The 12,304-nt window shown below is 38.8% G+C and overlaps 1 protein-coding gene across 4 annotated transcripts in view; it reads left to right on the top strand.

Annotated features, from left to right (window-relative positions):
- LOC126336849 (mediator of RNA polymerase II transcription subunit 12) overlaps positions 1-12,304 on the top strand; it is a 356,148-nt gene that overhangs the window by 207,517 nt on the left and 136,327 nt on the right. For all 4 annotated transcript variants that reach the window (XM_050000939.1, XM_050000937.1, XM_050000940.1 and 1 more), the window contains 2 exons: positions 7,398-7,650; positions 8,115-8,311. In XM_050000939.1, coding sequence (XP_049856896.1) covers positions 7,398-7,650; positions 8,115-8,311 — 450 coding nt within the window. The remainder of the gene's footprint in view (positions 1-7,397; positions 7,651-8,114; positions 8,312-12,304) is intronic.

The raw sequence follows: 12,304 nt of genomic DNA, 5'->3' as shown, positions 1-12,304 counted from the left end.
TAGAAAAAAATATTTACATCACTGAAACTTCTTTTACTGTTCAATGTAGTCTCCTTGTAGATTAATGCACGTGGTCCAGTGATGTACCAGTTCCTTGATCCCATCTCGAAGATGAGTTTCCCCCAGCCTGCAAAATAATTGTCAACTCTGGCTATCAGTTCTTCATTTGAATTGAATCTTTGTCCACCAAGAAAAATTTTCTGTTTTGGGAAGAGATGGAAGTCTGATGGAGCCATATTAGGTGAATAAGGTAGGTATGACAAAAATTCACATCTTAGTTCATGTAATTTTGCCATGACGACAGCACATGTGCAGGCACGCATTTTCTTGGTGGAAGCGTAGTATTCTCTAGTAATTGTTTGCCCAGTGGGGAGATAATCTATAAACAGAATCTCCTTCACATCCCAGAACAATGATGCCATGACCTTTCCTGCCAAAGGAATTGTCTTTGCTTTCTTTGGTGGCGGAGAATCAGCATGTTTCCACTGATTTGACTGTTGTTTTGTCTCTGAGGTATAGTAGCGCACCCATGTTTCATCTGTTTTCACAAACTCGCACAAAAAATCTTGTTCGTTTCTCTTAAAATGGGCCAACCATTGTTCCAATGTGTCCATTCTCATGCGTTATTGAGCTAGCATCAAGAGTCGCGGCACCCTTCTTGCATATAATTTTTTTCATTTCTAACTCTTCAGTTAAAATGTAATGTACCCTTTGAGATGACATCTGGCAAGCGTGAGCAATTTCACACACTTTCATGACCATTTTGTGCACTTTTGCAATGATTTCTGGAGTAGAGACACATCTTGGCCAACGACTGCTCGGATCATCATCTAATCTCTCCCAACCAAATTTAAATTCATCTGTCCACTTGGCAATAGCTGGATATGAAGGAGCAGAGTCCTTCAGTGTATTCTGGAAATCGACATGAATGTCCTTTGCTTTCATACCTTTCTTTACGAAGTACTTAATCACTGCTTGAATCTTGATTTTTTTTTTTTTCATCATTGCAAATCACTTCGCAAGAACAACAACAGAGCCACGTCACTGCCACAGCTCTCTTCCAAGAGCACTGACATGGCACATGTTTACAGGCAACAGTCCAATGAATATCATGTGAACAAGTCGTGCTAGCACTGACCTCTTGTGGTGATTCCGAGAACTTTTCAAACCACCCTTGTACTTACTATAAAGAAGGCAGGTCAAGTTGCAGACAGGCACAATTAAAAGACATTTACACAAAGCTTTCGGCCACAGCCTTAATCAGTAAAAGAGAGACATGCATCATTCAAAACACACACACACACACACACACACACACACACACACACACACACACACACACACACACACACACAAGCAAGCATACCTCACGCATTCATGACTACCAACTCCAGCATCTCAAACCAGAAAGCAACTATCATGTGGGATGGAAGCAACAATCTGGAGAGGGCAGGGAAGAGGAAGGGATAATAGTGTATGCATGGGGAGAGAGACAAACCTGTCTGGTGGAGTGTGCAGGGACTAGACTACTAACAGGCGCAGCACCAAGAGGTTGTAGGGCAAGGAGGTGGGGAAAGAAGGAGCAGAAAGGGAGAGGATAGCCAGGCAGATGTGTTGATGAAGGGCTGTTAATGAACAGGGTTGAAGATGAGAAAGGGGAGGAGATGATAGGACAGAGGGGGTGGAAACTTTTGGGTGGAGGGGGTGGAGTTAGATGTTACCATAGGTTGAGGCCCGGATAGTTATGGATGATCTACTCTGCTCTTGGCCACAGTTTGGCGGTGGCTGTCCATTCTGGTGGATGGCTGGTTGGTAGTTATACCAATATAAAGAGCTGTACAATGATTGCAGCAGAGCTGATAAATGACATGGCTGTTTCCACAAGTGGCCCAGCCCATGGTGGGTAGGCCAGGTTAAGGGGGGTGGGTGGTTGGATTGGGCAGGGTTTGCACCTGTGTCTTCCACAAGGATATGATCCTTGTGCCAAGGTTGTGGGATTGGGAGGGACTTGGGCATGGACTTGGATGTTGGTTGTGGAAGCTGCATTGGGGATGGAACATCACTTTAGGAGGGGTGGGAAGTATCTTGGCTAGGGCATCCCTCATTTCACGGCATGATGCAAGGCAATCAAAGCCCTGGCAAAGGATGTGATTCAGTTGTTCCAATCTGAGGTGGCACTGCGTAGTGAAGGAGACACTCCTTTGTGGCTGTTTTTTGGGGCTGGTGGAAGGATTGGGGGTGTTAGCGGATATAGCACAAGAGATCTGTTTGTGGACTAGGTCTGGGAGATAGTGCCTGTCTATGAAGGTCTTTGTGAGACTCTCACTGTCACTGCAGATGTGCTGTCCCAAGGTGGCTAGGCTATATAGAAGGGATTTTTGGTGTGAAAGGGATGAGAGCTGTCAAAATGCAGGTACTGTTGGTGGTCGATGGGTTTCATTTGGTCAGAGGTGCAGAAGGAGCCATCAGAGAGGAGGAGGTCAAAATCTAGGAAGATGGTACACTGGGTTGAGGAGGACCAGGTGAAGGTGAAGTAGATGACAGAGAAGGTGTTGAGGTTGTGAAGGGAAGAAGATAGGGTGGCTTGCCCATGAGTCCAGATCATGAAGATATCATCAGTGAGCTTGAACCAGACTAGGGGTTTGGTGTTTTGGGAGGCTAGGAAGGTGTTCTCTAGATGGCCGATAAAAATGTTGGTGTAGGAGGGTGCCCATGGGTGTGCCGCAGATTTTTCTATACACCTTCCCTTCAAGTGTGAAGTAGTTGGGGGTTAGGATAAAGTTAGTAAGGTGTGTGAGAAATGAAGTAGTGGGTTTGGAGTCTGAAGAACGTTGGAAAAGGTAGTGTTCAATAGCAGTAAGACTATGGGCATGGATGTTGGTGTATAGAGAGGTGGCATCAACAGTGACAATTAGGGATCCACTTCCACAATTTCAATTCTTTCTTCTATAAGGAAAGTCATTTTGCAGACCATGAAAAGGAACCTCTAACTTCACTGATGAAATAAACTGAAATGCTGATAGAAGAATCCTAAAAACTGATTATTCCATAAAACTGTCCACTCGACACTTGTTTGTAATTAAGTAAACATCAAATTTTCTGTTGCTTCATGATAGTGTACGGTCTTCATAGCTTCTTGCTCTTGTTCCAATTTTGAACTTGTATCATGAGTGTGCACTTGGTCATTGTCCAGTGACATAGATATCAGATTACACATTTTCATATTTAATCTGCTGAGAATTTTGTATCACATAGTGTATCTGCTTTACCCACAAACAACCTTATTTGCTGTTCCTACAAATTCAGATGCCTATACAGTTATCAGCTTCACTAAGATCTTTCAGGTTGAATTATTCTCTTAACTTGTTTTTTAAAACATCTCTCTCATGTATTGTTACAGAAAATTAGCATATCATTGACATACACAGCAACTATTAAATTCTCTGAATCCTGAGTTTTGTAATAAACACAAGAGTCAGCTGCTGTAGTTTAGATTCAACAGTGTACTGTCTAATTTCAAGTTCCAGCAGCAGTCACCTTTCTTCAACCCATATACTGCCTCCTGTAATCTTTTAATACAAATATATTCTACTGTCTTCATAACTGGATCTATTTGTGGAGCGTTCAGATAAATCTCTTCATGTAAGTCGTCTTGTAAGGTGGCTAAGACAACAAATATCTGACCAATGTGAAGGTCATCTTTAGCAGCCATATCAAATAAGTACCTTAATGAGCTGTACCTAATAACTGATGCATATGTTTCATCGTATCAATATAGAATACTTACTATCAACTCTATGTACACTCTACAGGCAACCATGTTTGTGACACTAAATCCAGAACATGCAATGAACAGTGATATACATAACCACAACATATGTGGAAGGAATTCACAGAACTGTAAAGAATAAAAAGGCTGCAGACATACAATACCAACTTTTTTCTTTTTAGCTAATTTAAATACCTTAAAGCTAAATTAAAGCACTTATGATAGAGAAAAGCTTATATTCAACAGAAGAGTTCAAATTGTTATGGCTCATTGTAAATTTTTTACTGAGTAAAGTCATTATACTTTTTAAACTTTTTTTTTCTGGAAAGAGAGGTACAATTAGTACAACCTTGTATCGTGTCACATACGTAAAATAAAGCTGTAACATTGTCAACCACTGACTGTTCTACAGACAAAAAGTAGAGAAATAAAATTTTAGTAGAAACAAACTGTAAAGTAAAGTTTATTATATGATGTCCAAATTCACCACAATCTAATGAATACAGCATGTGTGCAGTTCATATCATTTGTTGTAGAGGATCCCAGATTGTAACTAGCAAATAAAATAAATTCCATCAACAATTTGAGAAGGGTTAAGGCAGTATGATACCCATTTGCTTGTATAACAATGAAAACAGTTAATATTTGACAAAATAGATTTTTTACCTGTCCAATTAAACCATTTGCTTGCATGTCACATATTCCACATTTTTCAGAACACAGCAGTATAACCACACTGCAGACATATTGTTTGAAAATTTGAGGATTTTGTTTTTGTGGTCTTCAGTCCTGAGACTGGTTTGATGCAGCTCTCCATGCTACCCTATCCTGTGCAAGCTTTTTCACCTCCCAGTACCATCTGCAACCTACATCCTTCTGAATCTGCTTAGTGTATTCCTCTCTTGGTCTCCCTCTACGGGTTTTACCCTCCACACTGCCCTCCAGTACCAAATTGGTAATCCCTTGATGCCTCAGAACACGTCCTACAACTGATCCCTTCTGCTAATCAAGTTGTGCCATAAACTCCTCTTCTCCCCAATTCTATTCAATACCTCCTCATTAGTTATGTGATCTACCCATCTAATCTTCAGCACTGTTCTGTAACACCACATTTCAAAAGCTTCTACCCTCTTCTTGTCCAAACTATTTATCGTCCATGTTTCACTTCCATACATGGCTACACTCCATACAAATACTTTCAGAAACGACTTCCTGACACTTAAACCTATTCTCGATGTTAACAAATTTCTCTTCTTCAGAAACGCTTTCCTTGCCACTTTAAGTGTCTCATTTCCTAATCTAATTCCCTCAGAATCACCCAACTTAATTCGACTACATTCCATTATCCTCGTTTTGCTTTTGTTGATGTTAATCTTATATCCTCGTTTCAAGACACTGTCCATTCCATTCAACTGCTCTTCCAAGTCCTTTGCTGTCTCTGACACAATTACAATGTCATCGGCGAACCTCAAAGTTTTTATTTCTTCTCCATGGATTTTAATACCTACTCCGAATTTTTCTTTTGTTTCCTTTACTGCTTGCTCAATATACAGATTGAATAACATCGGGGAGAGGCTACAACCCTGTCTTACTCCCTTCCCAACCACTGCTTCCCTTCCATGCCCCTCAACACTTGTAACTGCCATCTGGTTTCTGTACAAATTGTAAATAGCCTTTCGCTCCGTGTATTTTACCCCTGCCACCTTCAGAATTTGAAAGAGAGTATTCCAGTCAACATTGTCAAAAGCTTTCTCTAAGTCTACAAATGCTAGAAACATAGGCTTGCCCTTCCTTAATCTAGCTTCTAAGATAAGACGTAAGGTCAGTATTGCCTCACGTGTTCCTGTATTTCTACGGAATCCAAACTGATCTTCTCCGAGGTTGGCTTCTACTAGTTTTTCCATTCATTTGTAAAGAATTTGTGTTAGTATTTTGCAGCTGTGGCTTATTAAACTGATAGTTCGGTAATTTTCACATCTGTCAACACCTCTTTTCTTTGGGATTTGAATTATTATATTCTTCTTGAAGTCTGAGGGTATTTTGCCTGTCTCATACATCTTGCTCATCAGGTGATAGAGTTTTGTCAGGACTGGCTCTCTCAAGGCTGTCAGTAGTTCCAATGGAATGTTGTCTACTCCCGGCGCCTTGTTTCGACTCAGGTCTTTCAGTGCTCTGTCAAACTCTTCACGCAGTATTGTATCTCCCATTTCATCTTCATCTACATCCTCTTCCATTTCCATAATATTGTCCTCAAGTACATCGCCCTTGAATAGACCCTCTATATACTCCTCCCACCTTTCTGATTTTCCTTCTTTGCTTAGAACTGGGTTTCCATCTGAGGTCTTGATGTTCATACAAGTGGTTCTCTTATCTCCAAAGGTCTCTTTAATTTTCCTGTAGGCAGTATCTATCATACTCCTAGTGAGATAAGCCTCTAAATCCTTACATTTGTCGCCATCCCTGCTTAGCCATTTTGCACTTTCTGTCGATCTCATTTTTGAGACTTTTGTATTCCTTTTTGCCTGCTTCATTTATTGCAATTTTATATTTTCTCCTTTCATCAATTAAATTCAATATATCTTCTGTTACCCAAGGATTTCTACTAGCCTTCGTCTTTTTACCTACTTGATCCTCGGCTGCCTTCACTACTTCATCCCTCAAAGCTATCCATACTACTTCTACCATATTTCTTTCCCCCATTCCTGTCAATTGTTCTCTTATGCTCTCCCTGAAACTCCGTACAACCTCTGGTTCTTTCAGTTTATCCAGGTCCCATCTCCTTAAATTCCCACCTTTTTGCAGTTTCTTCAGTTTTAATCTACAGGTCATAACTAATAGATTGTGGTCAGAGTCCACATCTGCCCCTGGAAATGTCTTACAATTTAAAACCTGGTTCCTAAATCCCTGTCTTACCATTATGTAATGTATCTGATGCCTTTTAGTATCTCCAGGGTTCTTCCATGTATACAACCTTCTTTCATGATTCTTAAACCAAATGTTAGCTATGATTACGTTGTACTCTGTGCAAAATTCTACCAGGCGGCTTCCTCTTTCATTTCTTAGCCCCAATCCATATCCACCTACTATGTTTCCTTCTCTCCCTTTTCCTACACTCGAATTCCATTCACCCATGACTATTAAATTTTCATCTCCCTTCACTATCTGAATAATTTGAGGATACGCCCCTGAATTTAACCAGGAGAAAACTAAGGGATTACCAGACTTGTCGTCATTATTTTCAAGTAGCATGTTCTTAATCATACTGCTTTATTAATAAAGCTTATTTCATTTTCAGGTTTCAGTCTATGTTCCTATGCAACAAATAATATTACAGGCTGATGTATTGGGACATGTACCAAAATTTGGATTGCAGAAAAGAAAAAAAAATGCACTTTAAATCTTCAAGTGAAAGATTTATCACACACACACACACACACACACACACACACACACACACACACATAGAACTACAGTTTCAAAATAACCATCAACTAGAACTTTGATTACTCAAAAACATACCCTTACACATTGTTGTATAAACAGATTTCTCTCACATTTGACATTAATCATTTTTTACACTAAAAAAAAAATTGTAAATTGCCACTCATGGTAGTTGTTGCCTGTACAGAATCTGGACCTATGGACACTCCGCATGTCATGGTTGGATCTGCAGTTGATGTTCAAACAGTTTCCCAGCAACTCACCAGAACTGAACCATTGGTTGGATACGGTTGCTAAAGCCGTCATAGATGTTTTCCAGTTGACTGAAGATAAACAGCGACCACCAACTGTACCTCAGCGCTCAGGATCAATATGGTTGGTTGCACCACTTGTTGCTCGGCTACCCAGTGCTGTACAGGGCCGTGTGCTTAAAGTTGCAGGTAAAAATTCAAATACTAGTTATTTTTAGTCACATTACATTAAGATGAAATAATACAAATAGAAGGAATATGCAAAAGGAAATAACAAATAATGACACATTGATGAGAAAACAGACTTGACCTGCCATATAATTGAGGTAACTCTTAACTTAGTGAAAATTCAATGCTCATGATTTTATCAATGGACCAATGTTGTTGTTGGTTTTTTTTTTATTATTAATATAATTCAACTTTAATGCTTGCCTCATCATGTTATCTGTTGAGAAAATAAGCTACAGAATTTGTTTCCTATTATTTCCCTCTAATGTGTTAACATGCTTGTGCCTGCATACACACACACACACACACACACACACACACACACACACACACACACACACACACACACACACACACACAGTAGTTTGCTATACTATTGACAGGTCTTTTCAGGCATTAATGTCACTGATTTTCTAAAAATTAAGGGCAAGTATTGGAAAGTGGCAGCTGGTCAAAAAACCGCAGTGAAAAAGAGCGTAGCAGTGGAAGCACTACTCGAAGTTCTTCTCTTCTCAGCCATCAGCCCTTCCTTTCACTTGTTCTCACATGCCTTAAAGGACAAGATGATCAGCGGGAGGGTCTGCTGACATCTCTTCATTCACAGCTTTCACAGACGAAAGAAGTAAGTTCATCAGATTTGCTTTGTTCTTTATACCATCAAACTAATTTGATTTTCTTGCATGTAAATGTCTCTTGGGACTGAAATGCAATGCAAATATAAAAGTGACAGAACCAGTTTCAAACCTCAAAATATAATACTGGGCTCTTGAGAAACTGTAAATGTTTTGGTTGCCTTTCCTTTTCTGTGCATGTTATTCCATCCAGGAATGTCCATTGTTATTTTAAATGTTTCTATTGCTCTAGGTACAGCAAAAACAAGGTACAAAAGTATTGTTTCATATATAAAAATTACATAGAACACAGTTTCTTTAGTCCCTGTTAATCATAAGAAACAAAGCTTCATGCGAGTGTGTGTCTATCCCCATTTGTATGTATTAATTCCAGCATGTACTTTCTATTACCATAACCTGTTAAAGATGGCATTGCTCAAGTCACAGCTGACACTGATGGCACGTTGGAGACCATTCATGAAAACTGTCTGTACCTCTATGCAGTGTCATCAGTATTATGGCGACATATGGTGACTCGTTAATTTGCAGGCAGGTGCAATTAAAAGACACTTACAGAAAGCTTTTGGCCACAGCCTACACCAGTAAGAGAGACACACACACACACTCCATTCATACCCACATATAAATGTCTTACATAAAGCTTTCGTCCACAGCCTTCATCGGTAAAAGAAAGACACACACCGCTCATACACACGAGTGGTGTGTGTCTTTCTTTTACTGAGAATACAGTGGCCAACAACTTTATGTTAGTGTCTTTTAACTGTGCATGCCTGAAACTTAACGTGTCGTCTTTACAGTAAGTATCAATCTGTCTTTTCCTGCACTGTTATTTATTTATTTGCACGTCAAGTTCCATAAGAACAAATTGAGTAGCAAATCTCCAAGGTCAATGAACGTTTCAGTATATGAAATTACAACATAAAAGTAATAGTAGATAAAAATAAAAGTTTATGAACCCGAAAGAAATCAGTCCATAAGTTTAAGTAAACACAGTCAACAATACAACAAGAATAAGCTTAATTTTTCAAGGAACTCCTCGACAGAATAGCACGAGTGACCCATGAGGAAACTCTTCAGTTTCGATTTGAAAGTGCATGGATTACTGCTAAGATTTTTGAATTCGAGTAGTAGCTTATTGAAAATGGATGCAGCAGTATACTGCACACCTTTCTGCACAAGAGTTAAGGAAGTCCGATCCAAATGCAGGTTTGATTTTTACTGAGTATTAACTAAGTGAAAGCTGCTTATTCTTGGGAATAAGCTAATATTGTTAACAGGAAATGACAGTAAGGAATATATATATTTAGAGGCCAATGTCAAAATACCCAGACTCGTGAACAGGGGTTGACAAGAGGTTCGTGAACTTACACCACTTATTATCTGAACTGCGCATTTCTGAGCCAAAAATATCCTTTTTGAATGGGAAGAGTTACCCCAAAATCTAATACCATACAACATAAGCGAATGAAAATAAGCAAAATAGACTAATTTTTGTGTCGAACGATCACTCACTTGAGATACCGTTCGAATAGTAAAAATGGCAGCATTAAATCTTTGAACAAGATCGTCATCATGGCCTTTCCACGCCACCTTACTATCTATCTGAACACCTAAAAATTTGAACTGTTCAGTTTATGCCCATTTTATTAAATTAAAACGTCAGGTTTTATTGAATTGTGTGTTAGAAACTGTAAAAACTGAGTTTTACTGTGATTTATCATTAGTTTATTTTCTACAAGCCATGAACTTAGATAATGAACTGCACTATTTGAAACTGAGCCAGTGTTGCACACAACATCCTTTACTACCAAGCTAGTGTCATCAACAAACAGAAATATTTTAGAGTTACCCATAATACTGGACGGCATATCATTTATATAAATAAGGAATAGGAGTGGGCCCGACACTGATCCCTGGGGCACCCCCGCTTGACCGTACCCCACTCAGACCCCACATCACAGTCATTCTCAACATTGTGAATAATGATCTTTCTCTGTGTTTCGCTGAAGTAAGAGATGAACTCATTGTGAGGTACTTCCCATATTCTGTAATGGTCCAACTGCTGGAGCAATATTTTGTGATCTACACAATCAAATGCCTTAGTTAAACCAAAAGATATGCCAAGCATTCAAAACCTTTTGTTTAACCCATCCAGTATCTCACAGAGAAAAGAGAATGCAGCATTTTCAGTTGTTAAACGACTTTAAAGCCAAACTGTACATTTGATAGCAAATCGTGTGATATAAAATGATCAATTATCCTTACATATACAGCCTTTTCAATAACTTCTGCAAATACTGATGGCATAGAAATAGGTCTAAAATTATCTACATTATCCCTTTCTCCCTTTTTATAAAGCAGCTTTACTACTGAGTACTCAAATTGTTCAGGAAACTGACCATTCCTAATGGCTAAATACAGGGCTAATACGTGCAGCACAGTAGTACTTTAATATTCTGCTAGGCACTCCATCAAAACCGTGTGAGAGTCCGTAGTCTTAAGTGATTTAACTATTGACTCCATCTCCCTCTTGTCTGTATCGCAGAGGGGTATTTCTGTCATCAATCTCGGAAAGGCATTTGCCAAGAAAGTTATATGACTCCCTGTAGAAACTAAATTTTTATTTAATTCACCAGCAATGCCCAGAAAATGATTGTTAAATACTGTACATGTATCAGCTTTATCAGTAACAGAAATATTTTTACTGCGAACTGACTTTACATCGTCGACCTCGTACTGCTGACCAGACACTTCCTTCACAACTGACCATATGGTTTTAATTTTATCCTCTGAATTAGCTATTCTATTTGCATACCACATACTCCTTGCCTTCCTAATAACATTTTAAGCACCTCCTAATAACATTGTAAGCACCCTACAATACAGTTTGTAATGGGCTACTGTAGCTTGATTGTGACTACTTCTAACATTTTTATATAATTCTCACTTTGTTCTAAAAGATATCCTTATCCCACTAGTCAACCACTCGGGCTGGCTATTACTGCTAGTACCCCATTTAGAATGTTCTAATGGAAAGCAACTCTCAAAGAGCATGAGAAATGTGTTAAGGAAAGCATTATATTTACCATTTATGTTATCGGCACTATAAACATCCTGCCGCTCTTGTTCCTTGACAAGGCTTAGAAAGCTCTCTATTGCTGTTCGATTAACTTTTCTACATAATTTGTAATTAAATGTGACATTTGTTTGAGTACTAAAGCCTTTTAGTGTTAAAAGTTGTGCAGCATGGTCTGAAAGGCCATTCACCATTTTACTAACAGAATGCTCACCTAGTAATGAAGAATGAATGAAAATATTGTCTAGGGCTGTGCTACTGTTTAATTGCAACCAAGTTGGAAAAAACATAGTCTACATCAGATCATATTAATTTAGGAGATCTACTGACATCCTTTTTCTTGCACAATCATATACAAAATTTTTATTGAAGTCACCACATATAACTAATTTCTGGTATTTGCTACAAAGTGAATCAAGAACCCTCTCTAGCTTGAGCAGAATTCTCTTAAATCAGAGTTAGGGGACCTATAAACAACAACAGTGAGAAGTTCAGTTTCATTAAATTGCACAACATTCAAATATCTTTTCCGCGTAGTGCCGTGATACGTCTATGGACTCAAATGGAATACTGTTTTTTATGTACTTATCCACTCCCCCACCCCACAAGGAATTCCTTGAAAAACAGCCAGCTAATCTGTATCATGGTAAAGGAAGCCTCTGAATTGTCAAATTATTTAAGTAGTGTTGTGATATACCAATAATTTCAGAGTCAACATCTATAAGCATTTCACTAACTTTATCTCTAATACCTCTTAAATTTTGATGAAATATGCTAATTCCCTTCTCTGCTTGGAAACATAACATCCTCAGAAGGTGAGCCCTTATTTAGAGGGACTTCCTTGAAGCAGATATAACTGTCAATTGGCTTCAACCTAAAAATGGTGCAGCTCTAACACCAACTACTA

This window comes from Schistocerca gregaria, chromosome 2, assembly GCF_023897955.1.
Source record: "Schistocerca gregaria isolate iqSchGreg1 chromosome 2, iqSchGreg1.2, whole genome shotgun sequence".
Taxonomy (NCBI): Eukaryota; Metazoa; Arthropoda; class Insecta; order Orthoptera; family Acrididae; genus Schistocerca; species Schistocerca gregaria.
Note: the sequence above shows the minus strand (reverse complement) of the source record. Positions and strands in the feature narration are given on the sequence as shown.